This window comes from Peromyscus californicus, unplaced genomic scaffold (genome assembly GCF_007827085.1).
Source record: "Peromyscus californicus insignis strain IS unplaced genomic scaffold, ASM782708v3 Scaffold_15__1_contigs__length_86483966, whole genome shotgun sequence".
Lineage (NCBI taxonomy): Eukaryota > Metazoa > Chordata > Mammalia > Rodentia > Cricetidae > Peromyscus > Peromyscus californicus.
This window is the reverse complement of record NW_026294447.1, coordinates 33260233-33279753: the sequence shown is the minus strand read 5'-3', so window position 1 is coordinate 33279753 and position 19521 is coordinate 33260233. Positions and strand designations below refer to the sequence as shown.

The following is a 19521-nucleotide window of genomic DNA, read 5'->3' as shown; positions in this document are numbered from 1 at the left end:
TCATTTGCTTTCTTCCCCAGTAAGATGATAGAATAAAGATACCAAGTTCTGCAGTTTCTGTTACTTCCCATGATAATTCTTGGAGATCTGGAGAGATTTGAAAAAGGTGCTACATTGGCTACATTGGGGATGAAAGCAGAGCTACTGGTATGCATAGAGTTCCACATTTTTCTGATTGCTTAGGTTTAGTGACCCTAATGGATTTCTTCATCTCCTGTTTTACATTCTGAGAATTGATTCTTAAAACATTTGTTTAGTATCTACTAATACTTGAGAGTCTAATAACATCAGCCAAAAAAAAAAAAAAATTTATGAAAGTAAAGTTCTTACATTAATGATTTTCCTACTGTAACTAAAAGATGACTGGTGTACAATGAAAAGTAGGACACTAAAATGGCATTTTAAAAAAGTATTCTAGAAACTTAAAGGATGGAGAGCTTTTAGTTCAAAGAATGGGGACAGTTTATGGACACAGTGGGTTAAAGACTAAGGTCTATGCAAGTAGTATTTTGTCTTATAGATAGATAAGTAAAGGAAATTTTTCAGAGAGAGTAATATTCAGGTCCAAGCATATTTGAAAAATACATGTTCTAATATTAACTCAGAGAATGATTCTAATTTGAGGTCAGTGACAGATTGAAACTATACCAAAGGCCAGGTACAAAAGCTTACATGTATGCCAGTAAACTGGGAAGTCCTTGGCAGGATTGTATAATTACATGCTTATATTTAAAGTGACAGTGATCTACATAGACCAGTGCTTTGTGTAACCTATGGGGGAAAATTGTTTTATTTCGTAAAAGTATTTTTTTCTATACTAAAGGGATTTTGGTTTTGGTTTTGTCCAATGCAATAAAGAGAGAACTGAAGTATTAGATGTACCCATTGATACACCGGACTCACTGGAACAGCCTACCTCTGACAAAGAAAGAAAATACCTGCCTCTGAATCAGAAGGAAGTTTATGTTTTAATGACACCACTTAAAACTAGAAAGGTGATAGAGCAAAAATGTATAGAGCACAATCTCTGTATCAAAGGAGTACCTGATTTTTTCCAACCAAAGCATCAAGAAGAAAGTGAGTCAGATGTACATGTAAGTTCTATGCATAAGTCCTTAGAGACCTTTGAACACAGCATGGGTTATAAAAGTAACTCCAAGGAAGATTGCAGTAAATGTGATATACTCACTGTCAGACAGAAAATTCAGATACCTTGCCCTAAAAATAAGCAAGTGGTCACCAGTGATTTTAAGAAGAATATCAAGTTGTCCTCGAAATTGAAGAAAACTGAAAATCAAGTAGCCGTATCACCTAACAGTCATTTCTCATCACTTTTGTCAAGTGAAGAGAATGAAACAGAGATTAGAAGTAAAACCAGAGCAAGAAATAGAAAAGAAAGGCTGATTGACCAGAGAAAAAACCCGTGCAGTATCACAAAAGATATCCTGCTGGTTTCAGAATCTGAAGGTGAGAGTGGTTCTCGTATCACACCACAGAAACCTAGATCTTCTGCTAAAGAAACGCTTCCAAAATCTGGTGTTAGCAAGGACTTTCTGATTGAAGTTAAAGGATCTGATACAACAAACAGGCAACTGGTAGGCTGTCATCTACCTGGTTTAATTGATAATGAAGAATGGAGTGAGCAAGAATTACAGAAGCTTCATCGGTAAGTAGTTTTGTCTCTGGAATATCTGCAGAATGGTTACAAAACAGGACAAAGGGCTTGATTTAGTGATTCCACATCAGTCTTAGGATAGTGATGTTAGGAAGTATTCAGAAGAAATGAGCGATTATTCTGTCTGCTATTGGTGATAAATCACAATCTTTAAGAATTGAATTTGAAACTGGGCAGTGGTGGCACATGCCTTTAATCCCAACACTCTTGGGAGGCAGAGGCAGGCAGAGCTCTGTGAGTTCAAGGCCAGCCTGGTCTACAGAGCAAGATTCAGGACAGGCTCCAAAGTTATACAGAGAAACCCTGTCTCAAAAAACCAAAAAAAAAAAAAAAAAAAGAATTGATGTTGAGTTCTGCTGGAGAGAGGGCTCAGCAGTTCAGAGCACTGACTGCTCTTCCACAAGACCTGGGTTTGGTTCCCAGCACCCACATAGTGATTCACAGCTTTCTATAACTCTAGTTCCAGGGAGTCTGATACTTTTCTGGCCTCTGTGCACAAACATAGATGCAGGCAAAACACTCGCACTCAAAAAAAAAATTATTAAAAAGTATTAAATTTGACTATAGAGACTAAGAGTTTCAGTAGTGTGGTAGTATAGAAACTAGATCAGAATTGAGTCATGAAGCCTAAATGGGAAGATTAAAGAGATAGTACAACACATGTGGACAAATCAAGAAAATCGGAAATTGTCATTGCATTTAATGTAACTTCGTATATTCTGCTTTAGATCAAAATCAGACCATGTTAACAATTTTACCTCTTCTAGCTGTATCTCTCATCATTTCTTTATCATATAACTTCTTACCCTTTATATTTCAAAACATCTAAAAAGGTTTTTAATTTTTTTTACATCTCTCCTTCCCTCCCTTCTTTCCTTCTTCTCCCCTCCTCCCCCCAGTGTTGGGGATCAGGCTCGGTGCCTTCTTTATAGTAGGCAAACATTCTACCACTCAGCTAACACCTCAGTAGTCACATTTCTGTACTGTAAAGACTTAATTTCCAGTAAGGTGGAATAAGTGTGCTATGTTTATTGGACTGTACAGTTAAAACCTAGACAGAATGCTTGGAATCTTTTGTAAGTTTAGGAAAGTAAACAGTAGTGACTCAGTTGGAAAGTCTGGAATGTTACATATCACCAAACCCGGGGTGAATGTCCACTTTTTTTCCCTTTTGTTTCTCCGCCTAAGCTAGACTTAGGGCTAAAAATGATCAAGAAATGGGCCCATAAGCATACTGTTTGCCCGTTCTAATTCTCGTTCTCTTGCTTTTCTTTCTCTGACGTCCAGTCCCCTGTGATCCCACACAAAAACCTATTCTAGACCTCCCCAGTGATTGATGAGCATCTGAAAAATGCAAATTACTTCCCAGTCTGACTTCATGAATTGAAATCTTCAAGTGGTTCTTAATATTCAGCCCATTGCTTTGTATTTTTTTTTTTTTGGTGTTTTTTTTTTTTTTTTTTTTTTTTTTTTGGTTTTTCAAGACAGGGTTTCTCTGTGTAGATTTGCGCCTTTCCTGGAACTCACTTGGTAGCCCAGGCTGGCCTCGAACTCACAGAGATCCACCTGCCTCTGCCTCCCGAGTGCTGGGATTAAAGGCGCGTGCCACCACCACCCGGCGCTTTGTATTTTTTAATTGTATTTATAGCCTAGAAGATGTTTAGCATCTACCGTATCACTGTAACAAGTTTATGAGAATATGTGCTTATGAGACTATAAAGACAGTCTGACCTAATTTAGATGGATATGTGAACTAAGAGGTGAAAGATAAATCAGAAGTGAGCCAAAGATTGAAGATAAGTGCATTTCATATAGAAAGGAGAGGACATATTTAGAAATCTTGACAAAGGCTAGAAAGAATAGAGTACTGAAAGTTGAGGAGAGAGTGCAAACCTGACAGGACTAATGTCAGTCAGGGCATCACCCTAAGTTATATCAAGGATCTATTACTTTACCTGGAATAACCTGGAAGTTATTTACAATTACTGACTTATTAAATGCATTAAGAATAATTTTTTAATGAAAAATAGTTCTTTTAAAATATAGACAGTCCTAGATTTGCCAATAGCTTTATACACTACTAGGAAACTTGATAAAGTTGGAGTAATATTATTATATTAGTTAATTACCCCTCATCTGAAAACCTAAAAGCTCTAAAATCTAAAACTCTTTGTGAAACAGCTAACACTAGTGGAATATGCTTAACCTCCTGTGATGATGGATCACAGTTAGTACATAGGTGTGTTAAAATGACTATATGAAATTATCTTCTAGAGGTTGGTGTTGCTTAATGGTAGAGTGCTTTCCAGCTATCAACAAAACAAAATTATAATCACCTGTGGTCTGTATGTAGACGGTATATATGAACATGAATTAATTTCATGTTCTGACTGAATCCCATCCAAGTATATGTATCTTAAATCTGACACACCTGTGTCTTAAGTATCTGAGATAAGGAGTATTCACTCTACCATGTTAGGGCGATTTCTGAATTAGTTATCATCTGGCTGAATTGTCACCTTAACCACCACAAAGTCTTGATGGGAGTGTGAGGAGGTGGAAGTAGTAGGGTAGCCTTTAAACTGTTATTTGCAAATGAACTTTCAGAGTTTCATTTATAGGTTGACTTGGAACCACTTTGTATTTAAATCTTTTTAGTTTTTGAGACAGTATTATTTATTTTCCTTAAACTTTTCATTTTTTTGCCTCACTTTCTCTAGTGTTGGGAGTACAGGTGCATGCCATCATTCCCAGCTTCATTTTTATTAGTAGTAGTATTAAAGTATCAGTTGTATGTATTAATGTGTGCTATTTCCATTATATGCACATGTCATGCATTCATCATGCATGACCATGCCCATTCACCATTAACCATAAAACTATGTAAGACCTAGGAGTTCATCTGGCAGATTTAGCACTAGTAATACTTGATAAACAATATATAGAAGTTATTTTATGCCAGAATTCCCTCAAAGATCAAATCACTGAGTAGTTGAACTTCAGGGGGAAAATGTTAAAAGATTGGAAAAGATTTTATATTTAATAGAAATAGTTTGAAAGCATTTTATTAGACATGTACAGTTATATATTCTTCATATTGTAATTATATTGTAATAAGAAAGTTATGGAATACAGGGAGATTGGTATCTTTTTTTCTGAATAGTTATCCAGAATCATTTTGGTTTAAAAAATAGTCTTCCAGCCGGGCGGTGGTAGCGCACGCATTTAATGCCAGCACTCAGGAGGCAGAGCCAGGTGGATCTCTGTGAGTTCAAAGCCACCCTGGGCTACCAAGTGAGTTCCAGGAAAGGCAAAGCTACACAGAGAAACCCTGTCTCGAAAAACCAAAAAAAAAAGTCTTCCAGCTTAGTAAACATTACTGACTTATGCTCTCAGGAGATCCGTTTAGTGACTTGAATCTTTTGTTCTTAACTATTTTTGGTCTCCCCTAGTGCTTTTACATCTCTTCCAAAGCACAAGCCTGGTTTTTGGTCAGATGTGGCTATGGCAGTTGGTTCTCGAACTGCTGATGAGTGCCAGAGGAAATACATAGAAGATCCCCAAGGCAAAAGATCCCGAAAACATGTCTCTAAGAAAAAGCAAGCCGATTTCAAGGTCCAAAATGGTAACTTTTATCATTGTTTTCTTAGAGTGTTTAGTGTACTTCTAAATGCTTACGAATTATATTTTATGTTTATTCGTGAATCTTGTATCAGTTGTTTCCTTCAAAATTTAAAATCTTGAAAGATAATATTTTAAGCCTTAACCTATGTAGCTAATTCTATTAATAATAGTTTAGTAGCCTTTTGCTCAGAATTTGTTCTAGTAAGTTTGAAATTTGATACATATTGCAATATCTGAGGGTATAATTTAGCTCGAGCATTTGCTTACAGTCCCTGTCATACTTTATGAAAAACTAATAAATTTTGTTTTTGTAATCTGAAATGTACTCCTATCTGTTGCTTGTCAGAGAAGTCCCATAGTAATTTGTTGGAGAGGCAAAGGTCTCAGTTCGTTGTCCAGACTGAGCTCAAGAGAGCCTCCAAGTAGCTGGGACTACAGGCTTGTGTCATTGTGCCATGTTCCAAAGCCACCGCTTTTTTTTTTTTTTTTTTTGGTGTGTGTGTGTGTGTGTGTGTGTGTGTCTGAGCTATGCCTAGTGAGCTTTGTTAGGGCTTCAGCTTCAGGAATAAAAGTTTTAGATGGGAGGCTGCCTCCTACCTTTGGGCGTGTTTTTCTTTTTTTTTTATAATTTAAATTTTTAGCATTTATTTATATGTGTATGTGTGCATGTGTATGCTTGCATGCTTGTTTGTGTGTGTGCGCCAAGGCATGAGAATGAAGGTCAGAGGACAGCTTTAGGGAGTTGGTTCTCTTCAACCATGCAGGCCCCAGGAATTGAACTCGGGTTGTCAGGCTTGGAGAAAGGTCCTTTACCTCGGAGTCCTTTCTGGCCCACCCTTGGTTGGTATAAGGAAACACACAGGGATTAAGTCATTCTTAGAACAAAACATTTTTAAAAAGTGAGAGTGGGCCTGGAGAGATGGCTCAGAGGTTAAGAGCACTTGTTACTGTTGCAGAGGACCCAGGTTTGGGTCTCAGCAACTCAAATGATGGCTCACACCATCCATAATACCAGTTCCGGAGGATCCAGTGCTCTCCTCTGACCTTCATAGGCACCAAGTATGCCTGTGGTGCAAAACACACACATAAAATCAATCTGTTTGTTTGTTTGTTTGTTTTTGTTGTTGTTTTGTTTGGGTTTTTTTTTTGGTTTTTTTGAAACAGGGTTTCTCTGTGTAGTTTTGGAGCCTGTCCTGGATCTTGCTTTGTAGATCAGGCTGGCCTTGAACTCACAGAGATCCCTCTGCCTCTGCCTCCTGAGTGCTGGCATTAAAGGTGTGTGCCACCACCGCCCAGCAAAATAAATCTTTAAAAATTATTTGTTCTGTAGGAAAAAAGTAAGAGAGGGTTTTAGTTTTATAAAGCAGGTAAAATTACCAGACCATTGTCAAAATGTTTTATTAACTCTTAGGTGAGAAAGACAATGCTGCTGAGCAAAAGAGTATTAAGATAACTGCCAGAGTGGGAACTCTTAAAAGGAAACGACAAATGCGAGATTATCTGGAACAGCTGCCCAAAGACAACCACGATGACTTTTTCAGTGCGACACCCTTGCAGAAACAGAGAGTACTGGTAGGAGTGCTGACTGCATGAAGTCTGCATTTTTATATCGATTCTGGTAGTTTTCATTTTTATATACTGTTAGTGTTTATCACTAATATTACAGTCAAGGATCTGTAGTCTTTACATACATGAACAAAGTACAGAAAGAGATCTGCTGATACATGCTGTTTTTACCAGTTTCTAGAGTCTGCTCTTGAGTGTTTAGTACTGGTATAACCAAATACAAGATGAAGAGATGGGCCAAGGACATTACAAGATAGATGACACTCATTTTTCTTTGACAAAGAATAAGCAAAGCAACTGGGTCGAGAGCTGCACTTTGAAAGTTTAGACTTACAAGCTGAGCATTTGGAGACCAACTGGAATACATACAGCTCTGGGGGATAGAGGCCTTTGACTCTCCATCCCTGGGTCCTCACAAATGTCACTATACTAGAACAGGGGCTCTTCCTCGCTAAACCAGCTAGCCCCAGCAGAGCAACTATTGCAGTACCTAGACAGTGCCCTGCACTACAGGAGACAGGTGGTGAAGCTGTGATCATTTCAAAGGTTCCCATAAAGCAAATGAATTGTTTTGTGCTTTGGAATCTGTATCATATAACTAGCCCACTTAATTCTCATGAAGAATCTATATAAGGCTAGATGAGATGAGTGCTACAAAACTGATTTTATATGTAGAAAAACTTACATGTAGAAAGACTCCTCAAAACTGAAGCAGTTAAGCAAAATTGCAGGATCTAAAGCCAACATATGGGGCTGGGGATGTTGCTCAGTGGTTACATGTGCCAGGCCCTGTGTTTTATCACTTATCATCACAAAACTAGCATTTACAAAAGAAGTAGCACTTATATACACCCTCAGTGAACTGGCTGAAAAAAAATCAAAAAGCATTTCCATTTACAATATTCAAAAAAACAAAAGACATTGGAAGAAATTTAATCAAGTGGGTAAAAGATCTCCACAATGAAATTGATTTTAGAAAAAGGAAAAAACTTATTAAAAAAATTGAGGACACTAATAAATGGAAAGATGTTTGTACATTGGAAGAATTAATATTGCTAAAATACCCATAATGTTCAAATGACATTCTTCGTTAAATTAGGGAAAAAAAAAATCACAAAGTTCATATAGAAACAAAAAACCCAGGATAGCCAAGGGAATCCCAACTCAAAACAACCAAACAAAGACAGAAGAAAAATAGATAGCAGTTACTTAGCTTATTTTTCTATGCCATAAGTCTACTTCTGTGTTTTGCTTTTTTCTCCCTTCATTTTTTTGAGACATGGTCTTGCAATATACAGCCAGGCTGGCCTTGAATCCACATCCTTCTGCATCAGTCTCCTGTGCAGTTATAGCCATGCCTCTTCACTTTATGATTTTACTGTAAAGGTAAATAAAATCTTAAGAGTTGACTTGGCTATTGGAAATAATAGTGTAAAACTAGTTGAGTTGCCACTAAGTGTCAAAACAGTAGTGAATGAATTTAAGTTTTGTTGTAGTAACATCTAAATTCAGCAACTTATGAGCCAAATCCAGTGTCTCATTTATTTTAAATAAAAAACAAAAAACAAAAAAAAATTAATGAAAAAAAGATTGTGCGTGCATGGTGTGCATGTGGAAGGAAGTAGGGACAGTTTTATGGAGTCACTTCTCTCTTTCCACCAATATATGGGGCTAGGAATGCCACTCTGGTTACATGTACCACGCCCTAGGCTCCATCTCCATCACTTCTCAGTGACTAACTTTACATGGGTCCAGGGATTGAACTCGTCACCTGGTTTCAAATGGACCTTTACTGGCTGGGCCATCTTGTTAGGCCTTTTACGCAGGTTGGTTTTTTGTTTTTTTGTGGGTTTTTTTGTTGTTGTTTTTGGGTTTTTGTTTGTTTGTTTGGTTGGTTGGTTTTCCAGACAGGGTTTCTCTGCTTAGCTTTTGGAGACTGTCCTGGAACTCACTCTGTAGACCATACTGGTCTCAAACTCACAGAGATCTGCCTGTCTCTGCCTCCCAAGTGCTGAGATTAAAGACGTGTGCCACTGCTTCCCATTACATGTTTTTATAAACAAAGTTTTATTGGAACACAACCATACTCATTTGTTTTCATATTATATATTATTATATATTATAGTTTTCATACTTCAATTAGAAGCTTGAGTAATTGGGAAAGACTATATAGATATAAAGCCTAAAAGCTTTAAAGATGCTTAGAAAATACTTGACTACCTCTGCTCTCCATAGCCTTTAGAAATAGGTGTAATTGTCTGTATTTTTCACAAGAGAAAATAGTTTTTGTAGTGAATATTCTGTGTTTTATTATTTTTAAAGCTTGAAAAAGATTATAGAGGAAAAAACCTAATCCACAAAATCACTTTGTAATGAGAAAATTTTGAGTGTGCATGGTAAAAATATTTGTTTTCTAGTTGCCAAGTTTTCAATACAGTCAAGATGATGATTTTCTGCTAGATATGGACAGGAATACAGCATCTCCATCATCAGTTGCTTTGTCAGACACTCCACAATGTCAGCATGTCAGTCCTGGTATGCTAGCCCCTGTAAAAAGGTAAATGTGAATGTGCTGTTCATATTTTAATTTACTCAGGAACATTGAAACATTTTGTGAAATGATAAACATAGATGAATCAAGGAGAAGAGTTAACATTTTAAAAAAATGAAGAATAGATACTTCTAAAAGTTAAGGATGGATAGCTTTAACAAGTTAGGGGTTATACGTAGTACATAATATTAGAAACAGAATAGTTTTTCTTGAGAAATTTAAAATATATATAAAAAAACTAGTGAATCTTTGTGGTATTATATTGTCAGGTTAACAGTCTTTGTAACTTAAATGCAAAATGCATAAGTCATTAATGAAAAAGTTAATAATTTTATGTTTTGCTACCAATCACTGTAAACAATATAAAAACAGAAAAGAGTGTTCTGTTGGGTCTGGAGAAATGGCTCAGTGGTAAAGAGCACTTTAGTGTTCTTGCGGAGGACCTAAATTAGGTTCCTAGCCCCAACGTCTGGCAGTTCTCTACTCATTTATTTCCTCCAGCTCCAGGAGTTCTGACTACTTCTGCCTCCATGAGCAGTGCACTCATGTGTATAACCTCCCGGCTTCCACATGCACACATAATTAAAACTAATACTCTAAAATCTTCAAAAAAGAATATAATGTAACTTAATACAAAAATGTTCATGTCTCTAATATATTTAGCATTACTGCCAGTTAACAATGAATCAGTCATTTTTTCATGGCATGTTAGTGAAAAAATACACATCAGTATTATCTGTGCAGCTGCATTTGTTGGTAACTATTTATATAACTATGAACTTTGACCCAGGAATCCTACTTTAGTGTTGCAGTATTCAAGGAGGCTAGAAGTTATCTTGCTAAGCATGGTGGTACATGCCTTTAATCCCAGCACTTGGAAGTCAGAGACACAGATCACTGAGTTTGATGACAGCAAAGCTACATAGTAAGATACTATCTCAAAATTTGAAAAGGGGTGTGTATGTGGTTACTTTTTATGATAGTTTTAAAACTTCTAAAGTGAAAAACTTAACTTTTGTTGTACAAAACAATCATTTGGAAAGTAGACTTATAGGCTGCTAATCTGGGTAGACCTGCCATTCACTAAGCAGTATATTAGCAGCTGATGGATTTATTTATTTGAATAGCAATGTTTGTGATTAAGATACATATCTTAATATATAATCAAATTTATAAATTTTTACATGTCGTATCTTTGTAGCTGCTCCAAAATAATCAATAAGGAAAAAAGATAATAGACCATACATGTAAGATCTTGAGGCCAAGGGAGAGAATGCAAATAGCTATCTGTTTGACTTCAGCTTTTGTATGTACATTACAGATAATCATCTTTGCTAAACTAAACTCTTCATAGTGAGGAAAGGGGACAAGAAACACAATTATCTAAAAAGAAAAGGTTTGCTAAGTTGGATTGGAAACTTGATTAGAAGATACTAATTGATAGTTTTTGTACATCATAGCCTAAAAGTGATCAACTGTAATATCCAATTTAGATTAATGGAAGTGAACAGGAAAAAAATACCAAAGACAGGAAGTTAAGCGTTTTAGGGATAAACGTATATGGATGTCTTAGTTACTGTTCTGTTGCTGTGAAGAGACTCCATGACTACAACATCTGCTATAAAAGAAAGCATTTAACTGGGGCTTGCTTGCAGTTCCAGAGATTTAGTCCATTCTCATCATGGTGAGAGTATGTAGACAGTGCTGTAGAAGTAGCTGAGAGTTCTACATCTGGATCTGCAGGCAGCAGGAAGAGAAGGACACTGGGCCTGGTTTAGGCTTTTGAAACCTTAGCCTATCCCTAGTGACATACTTCCTCCAGCAAGGCCACACCTCCTAATCCTTCTGTAGTGCCATTCTTATTCAAACCCCCACAGCGGGATAGTGGCCAAAAGGAAAACATAATTTCCTAGAATATTCTTTTGAGAGAAGTTAAGTAAATTTTAGATTTTTATTAATTGCTGTTCAACATATGGGTAAAATTATGATAATGTTGACTTGACATCTTGATATTATTTTGTATTCACGCAGTGATGATTATGATAAATATGTTTTCCATATGCAAAAAAATGCTAAAAAATGTGGCAAGAGTAATGGCTTTGTCTGGGGCAACATTAGGAAAAAGACAGTAAGTATTTTTATTATTTATCTGACACTTTTATGTTGAATAGTTATAACACTTGATAAATTGTGGTCGGTATAAATTGTATAACAGTCCTTCCTCTCTAGGAACTTACAACCTAATCTAATTTTAATATGAAGCTATTAGTGAAGTAAATACATACACACTGTAGAATTATTTATAGATGACAGCTATATCAATTGAACGAAGATGAGAATGGGTAAAAATTCTCATTTGAAAACTAATTGGAATATACCAGTCCAAAAAGGCCATTTAAAGCAATATACAAAAATAATGTATCCGTTCAACAACTGTGAATCCAGACGAATTGATTTATGGCCTATATAGAATAAGAATTTTATCCAATCTCTTACATCTTTGAAACAGGTTCAGATTCTTTTAGCTTTAGTGACTCAATTTGTTTTAGCATTCCAGTATTTAAAATCCAAACACAGAAAACTGTATTTGAAGGTTGCCTTAATAATGAATTCTACCGTAGACGAAGAACCATCTTTTATTGGGGCTGAATGTAGAATACTTGTCTAGTATGCCCATGGGCCATGGGACCAAGCCCCAGTACTGTTTCAAAAATAAACACCTTAACCTGGGCCTGGTGGTACAGACATACAATACCAGCACTTGGGAGGTGGAGGCTAGAGAATCAGGAGTTGAAGTCATGAGGCCGGAATCCCAAAAAAAAAAAAAAAAACAAGTCTTTTTAAAAACTTTTAGTTTTTTGAGATTATAATGTAATTACATTATTTCCCCCTCTTCTTTCTTCCCTCCAAACCTTCTATTATATCCTTCTTTTTTCAAATCCAGGGCTTTCCCCCCACCTTATCTCTTTTTTTTGCCTTTAAAATTTTCCATTTCAAATTTTTAAACTTTTAAATTTCTGAATATTTGATTTTTTTTTCAAAGTAGCTCATCTTGGAGAATAATTTATACAGACGAATTGTGACATTAGTTACTTAGGAAAGTAATTCTTCAGGCTAGATATGGCCATCTTTTCCTCTCTTTAAAATCTTTATACTACAAATTTGTTAAGTAAAATTCTTCTCAGATTGGGATTATATAATCATACTTCATGAGTTTAGCCACAAGAAATAGTAAATACTTCATCAGAGACCTTGATTTAAAATTAACTTAGTGGCTCATTTCTTAAAAAGAAATCCATTTTATAAGTGAACTAGGCAGACTACTTCTCAGTACTCTTCAGATACTTGATTTTTTTTCTATCTCCTTATTCCTTAATGAGAATGAAACTTTGGTTCTTGCAAAATGACCTGAAATTAACATTGTTAGGAAGCCTTGAAATAGGAATCCAAAGATTAGACTTTTGGTCCTTTTTTTTGGTTGTGTTCATAAAGTACCTTAAGTAACTATTTCCTTCATCTAAATGTTTGTAGAAGTCACTTGAGATCTTGTGAAGTCAAGATTCTGATGCAGTAGACTTGAGAAATTCATGTTTCTAATAATCCCCAAGTGATGTCCATTTTGTTGATCCATAGACCGTGGATCAGCACAGCAAATTAGTGCACTTGTTTTCTCTACTCAATGAGGAGAGGTAAATTGTGATAATCTTTGGGTCCTTCCTATTAGAAACACATTTTTTCTTTCTCTTTCCTTTTTTAGTTTTTTGTTGTTGTTTTGAGACATGGTAGGGCTACATGGCTCTTTGTAGCCCTGGCTGTCCAGGAACTCCCTTTGTAGAACAGGGTGGCTTCACACTCAGAGACCTCAGAGACCCACCTACATCTGCAACCCAAGTGTTGGGATTAAAGGCACCCACCACCACATGGGCCTATTTGATTGTTTTACTTAATGTGTTAAAATTAAGCAATGAACAAAACTGAGATTTACCCAGTTCTTTTTCATAGTCTAGTATTTGTAGCCAGTGTGTTAGTGTGGAAAGAGCCCAGAATTTTGTGTTAAAAGTACTCATTTCAAGGTCTAATTACCAGTAGCAGCCTCATTACACTATGAAAGTGACTAAACTTTTCTAATTTATGCATATTTAGATAAAGACAATGGCTTGTTACTGAGTGGTTACGAGAAGTAAATGATGTCTTTATCTCATCTTACAGGGATAATAATAAAGTATTCTAAACCAAGATAAGTACTGAGTATATTTGGGCAACTTTTATAGGCTATAGACTATTCTTTGCCTTCTGTAGCATTAGCTGATAGTATTTTCTTATGTATATAAACGTTGCCAGCAGTGGGAAACAGCACTAAGTTATGGGTTTTGCTCTGGATAAACTCAAGATTTTGGTTGCTTTAGTTATAAAAGTGATGTAATAGGCCTATGTTTAAAGTACTCTGGGGATAAAGCATGCTTGATTTCATCTAGGAGGCATCACAGGAGATGCAATTTGCCACTAACATACACTCTTTTATAGGTTGAAAATGATCTCTCATCTCTAACATCAATACGAAAAACCCTGTTTAACAAAGGTATTTATTTTATAGCTTAGTTCCATTACAATATGATCTCTATTTGATAGTATTACAATTAACTGGTTCTCAAGTAGACAGACCTATGATTTAATTTGTTGGAGTTGGTTTCACTTCTGTTAAAATTACTGAAGATTACTAAATATACTAATCCTTTTCATTAAATTTTTCTTTACAGATTTAGGTGAAAACACAGCTATTGCAAAGTGTTTCGTTGATGATGCCATAGAATCAGATGAAGAAGAGAAAGATTATTACTTTTCTAATTCTGACTGATAGTAAATACATTTGCAGGAGTTTTACTATCAAGCAGAGCATACTTATATTCTCATTTGATGAATGGGTATTTTCTTTGTAATAAGAGGATGTAGATTTGTTTCCAAACGATGTCTTATGTTTGTATGCAAGGTTAACAACATCCTGTAGAGCATCCCTCAGTGTTACAATATAATACAAGTAAAATTACTTTGCCTGTGTATGTAGATGTAAGTTTTATTTTTGTAATATTAATGTATATAAAGCTTAAGTTTCTTGAACACCCAAGTCTGTTTACTTTAGTAATCATGTCTCACATAGGTTTTTAAATAAATTTTTAAAAACCTTGAAGTGAGGAGAGGTAAGGAGCTGGAATTAGAGTTTGGATTGGTGAATACTGGAATGAAAATTTATAGTATTTTGCTGCCTGGTATTATAAGCCAGAGTTCATTGACTATTTCAGTTATGTTATTCAGTTGGTCTATGTTTTACATGTTTTCTTCTGATAGTTTTTCTTAAAATTTATCATAAGTTGGTCTGTTTGTGAAACCTCTATCTCTAATTCATTGCTCTTTATTTTTTTATAAAGTGAACCAGAGGACAGGTTCTGTTGTATTCTGCAGCCATGTTATGTACAGTTGATAGATCTACCTTTATAAGGAATTACTCTGCCATAATAATCAGGTTTTCCCTTGCTGACAGCTCCTTTAGAAGCTGACTTTTATTCTGCCATTGTTTTAAAGTTTGACATAAGTTATTTGTCTTCTGGTTGCATTACATATTCATCTACCCTTTGCATCCAGTTAGACTGTTCAAATAAAATTTTAAATTTGTATAGTATTTGTTTATGGATTTTTTTTTCTTTTTAAATTATTTAATCAGAAAAAGAATGCATTTTGTTAGTGTGTTACAGCTATGAGAAGGAATTTTTTCCCAATGCACATGTTAAAGCTTGGATAGAAAGGTATCCTGGCAGCCTGGAGCCAAGGAATACACAAAGTCACACAACACAGCAAACCTCACATGAGGTTTATTGGGAGGGGGGAAAAAACCAGGAGTGTAGCATGAATCTTAGAGAGTCTTATTAATAAAATCAAACCTGAGGCCAGTTATTGGGGTGAATGCTGGAAAATCAGAGAAGCAGAACAAGCCACAGCTACCTCACCTCGCCGGATCCTCAGCTGGTCTTGTTTCCTCAGACTGGAGGCCTCTTGAGTCCCCATCCAGAATGGGTCTCAGCTGAACTGTTGCTCAAAAGCCTGAATGCTTAACCAGGCCAAATGCTTAACCAGCCAAAATGCTTCTAGTTCCTGGCCTTATATATCTTTCTGCCTTCTACCATCACTCCCTGGGATTAAAGGCTCACTCCCTGGGATTAAAGGTGTGTGTCACTATGCCTGGCTGTTTCCAATGTGGTCTTTGGTCCCAGATGGATTTCTGCTTCTGGAATGCTAGGATTAAAGGTGTGAGTGCCACCATTTTCTAGCCTTTGTATCTAGTGGCTGTTCTGTCTCTGGCCCCAGATAAGTTTATTAGGGTGTACAATATTTTGGGGAACACAATACCCCCACACAGGAGGGTGGCTGCGTCTTCTTGGGCAAGCAGCAGAGAATTTAGCAGAAGAAAGGGTTTATATAGGATTTCTTGGGGGTGGAGATTTTCAGGGTGGGCAACTGGTGGGATTTCAAGTCTTGAGCTTGGGTTTTTTACTCAGTAAGGTGGAGCTTGGTTGACTGCATCCAATGGGGCTGGGTTCAGCAATATGGTTCTTAGAGTATTATGTGGGAGGAACATGGCTTTTGGAGGTCCTCCAGTGGGGCCTGGCCACTCTTGATCCTGAAGTGCCTTACAGTTACTGTTCCCTCTTAGGTTTCCTAAAAACACACTGGAACATATAGTACAAATCATTCATTCATTCCTTCTCTTTGTTTCTGTCAGTCTCTCTTCTCCCAGTCAAGGTCTCACTGTGTATCCTGGAACTCAATATGTAGAGCAGGCTTTTTTATTAAGCCAGTTGCTAGGCCTGGTGCTTCAGTCATGTTTCAGCTATAAGGCAGGAAGAACTGCAAGTTTGAGACCAACCTAGACAATTTAATAAGACTCTGTCTCAAAAACAAAATTAAGGGGATCAAAAGATGGCTCAGCAGTTAGGAGTACTTGCTGCTCTTGTTGACATGAAATTTGGTGCCCTCCACCTATGTTAGACAATGCATAACACCTGTAATTCTAGCTCAAGGAGACGGATTACTCTCTTTTGGCTGCCACAGGAACCTGCATTCAAATATGCACATACACACACATACACGTAATTAAAAAGAAAAACAGTAAGAAAAGGTGGTTTAAAAACATAAAACATAGGAAGTTCTTAACAAGTGGTGGGAGGAAGCTGGGCAAAGCAATTAGAATGCAGGTTCAATTCCCAGTAATGCTCCTCTCCTGCCCCCCATGGCCAACAAAACCAGCAGGTGTTGGTAGCTATAAAAACAAAACAGAATGGTTTGAGCTGTCAATCCTTAATGTGATGCTTTGCTGGTTGAGATTAATAGGTAGTATTTTAGAAGAGGGCCACTAGATCTGCTTTATAGCTAGCAATATTTAAGCCTACACTGACTAGATAATCAGTGTGGATTTGGATTTGAAGTAATTGCTAAATGCGTACTGGTCAATATTTTTGAATACTTTTTTTCGATGATTTTAACAATTTTGAACAGCAGGTAAATTACTGGAATTTTAGGAGATGGGATTTTAAAATTATTTCAGATGAACAAAATTCAGAACTGAGTAAAAAAAAGTTTCTTCCTGGGTTTTGTTTCAAATTGCCAGTATAAATATGAACAAACTAATTATTTCAAGACCTAATTTTTATGATCCAATAGGAAATAAAAAAGCACGTTGAATTAGATGCATTCTGAAGTTCCTGTCATATGTAAGGTTGGGGAAGCTCTCTTGTGACTCAATAGGAGAAAGGATGGAGGCGAGGAAATCCACTGGCAGAAGAAACAGTCTTATTCACATTGCAGATATAAACAGACCCATCTTAAAATATTTACGGCGTAAGAATGAGTTAAAGCAAAATTTCATGTTAAAATATTGACTGTATTCAGAGACATTTAGTGGAAATTATATAACTTAAATATTTGATCTTAATTATTAAATCATTTGCCTCACAACATACATTTTACTCAGTATATATTTAGACTTCTTAACACATTTATTTATTTATTTATTTTTGTGTGTGTGTGTGTGTACGTGTGTACATGTGAGTGCACTGCACAAGGAGGCTAGAGAAATTGGATGCACCAAAGCTGGAGTTAGGCAGTTCTAAGTCACCTGATGGGGGTTCTGAGTCTGAAAGAGCAGTGTGTGCTCTTAACCTGAGCCATCTCTTAAGGTCCTAGACTTAGTATGATAAATATTACAATTCATATACAGTACATGTTATTTATAAACAGTTCTTACCAGTTATAGAAACTATTATGCTAACAAATCACAGTACTTACACTTAGAAAAATTCCAAAATACATTTTGCTTTTAGTGGTTTTTAGATTTTTAAGACAGGTTCTTGTTTGTAGCCAAGACTAGCCTCAAACTTGTGCCTACTGCCTTGGGTTACAGTGTGCTAGTATTCTCAGTCATATTCATCTTTGCTGTGTATGTATGAAGATGTGTACACACAAGGAAGCATGTATGTGTGTGGTGGCCCAAGATCAACATGAGATATTTTTTGTTATTGGGGTTTTGTTTTTCCTTTTTTGAGACAGGGTTTCTCTGTGTAGCTCTGGCTGTCCTGAAACTCACTCTGTAGACGAGGCTGGCCTCGAACTCAGAGATCCACCTGCCTCTGCCTCCCGAGTGCTGGGATTAAAGGTATGTACCACCACCGCCCAGCCGCATGGGATATTTTCATCTGTCATTCTTCACATTATTTTTGAGACAAGTCTTCCACTGAACCTGTGTTGGAACCCATTTAGGCTTTACCCAGCAGGTGTGCATAAAGAGGATGATTGGACCACAGGCTGGATACCAGGTGTCTAAGGTGGTCTGCACTTAGCTGTGCTGGGGGGAGGTCTTTTGCTCCACCCCTTGGCATTTTTTAAAAGCCCTTTGGCAGAGACAGTCAAGTCAGGGCCTGATGAGTTAGGATCCAGGTTCTCCCAAGGTTATGCTGTATTTTCTATCTTTTTCTCTCCTCTCTATCCTTCTAACTAATATTTCCTGCTGCTTCTACTCAAGAGTACTCTGGGGAAAATGTAGGGGTGAGGGATGGCCCCCCACAAACCTGAAACTCACCAATTCTGCCATACTGGTTAGCAAACTGATATCCTCCAGTCTCTAAAATCCTCAGCACTGAGTCCAGGTGTGCACCACTCTATCTAGCCTTTACATGGGTACTGGGGATGAACTCCGGTTCTCAGGTCCTCAGGCTTGTGCAAGAAGCACTGAAGCAACTGATCATCTCCCAGCACCTCGGCTTGCTTGCTTAGATGCTTAAGCCAGTCTGAACAACACCACACAGCCTTGATTTATTCAATAAAAAGTTATTTCACAGTTCAGTCAAAATGATTATGGAACATCAAAGATTTTCTTTTAAAAATAAATTATGCAGTCTATAAATAAAAAGCTTTACAATATGTAAAGATATCTTTAAGAGATGAAATATTTACATATTTTAAGCTGGTAATCACAAACTACAATGATTATTTAGTATTGTGAGAGTTCTTTCATAATCACACTTTGAGTGCTGAGCATGCATCAGATTTCAGTCTATCCTGGTTAAGATCACTTGGTAACATTTGCATGTCAAATGTATAGTGAATATATCTGTAGATCTCTTCAGCCTTTTGACGAGTTACTTGAGCACATGCGGAGATTTCTTCAGGTGAGCTGAAAAGAGAAACAGTGAACCTGGCTTTTATGACATTTACTATTTTTATCATGTCTCAGTATGGAGCACTTGTCTAGCAGGTATGAGGCACTGTATTCAGTTAACAGTACACATTCAAAAACCTCTTCCATTGTACATCTAGCTAAATGCCCTTAGCATTAGTTTAAACAGAACAAAAACTTGTTTTCTTTAAACTGACAGTATACTGGGCATGGCGTTGCACTCCTTCAATTCTAGCATTCAGGCAGAGGAAGGCCAGCTCTGGAGTCTGGAAAAAGCATAGTCTATATAGTTCCAAGGGCACATAGTAGGACCATCTCAATCACCTACAGTAGTTAAAACATGAGATCCGCAAAGGAGCAAATATCTATGAAATCTTCCCCAGA

At 36.7% G+C, this 19521-nt stretch overlaps 2 protein-coding genes across 4 annotated transcripts in view; one reads left to right on the top strand and one right to left on the bottom strand.

Moving 5' to 3' along the window:
* Mis18bp1 (MIS18 binding protein 1) overlaps positions 1-15064 on the top strand; it is a 34596-nt gene extending 19532 nt beyond the window's left edge. Inside the window, exons 10-16 of one of the 2 annotated variants that reach the window (XM_052738610.1) lie at positions 859-1666; positions 5128-5300; positions 6711-6871; positions 9283-9422; positions 11448-11544; positions 13941-13995; positions 14174-15064. In XM_052738610.1, coding sequence (XP_052594570.1) covers positions 859-1666; positions 5128-5300; positions 6711-6871; positions 9283-9422; positions 11448-11544; positions 13941-13995; positions 14174-14271 — 1532 coding nt within the window. In that variant the 3' untranslated portion in view covers positions 14272-15064. Of the gene's footprint in view, positions 1-858; positions 1667-5127; positions 5301-6710; positions 6872-9282; positions 9423-11447; positions 11545-13940; positions 13996-14173 lie in introns of those variants that run through there. The other variant, XM_052738611.1, reaches the window with a different exon arrangement.
* A 2289-nt stretch (positions 15065-17353) lies between these two features.
* Positions 17354-19521, bottom strand: part of Fancm (FA complementation group M) — a 55742-nt gene continuing 53574 nt past the window's right edge. The window contains exon 23 of one of the 2 annotated variants that reach the window (XM_052738608.1): positions 17354-19134. In XM_052738608.1, coding sequence (XP_052594568.1) covers positions 18978-19134 — 157 coding nt within the window. In that variant the 3' untranslated portion in view covers positions 17354-18977. The remainder of the gene's footprint in view (positions 19135-19521) is intronic. The other variant, XM_052738609.1, reaches the window with a different exon arrangement.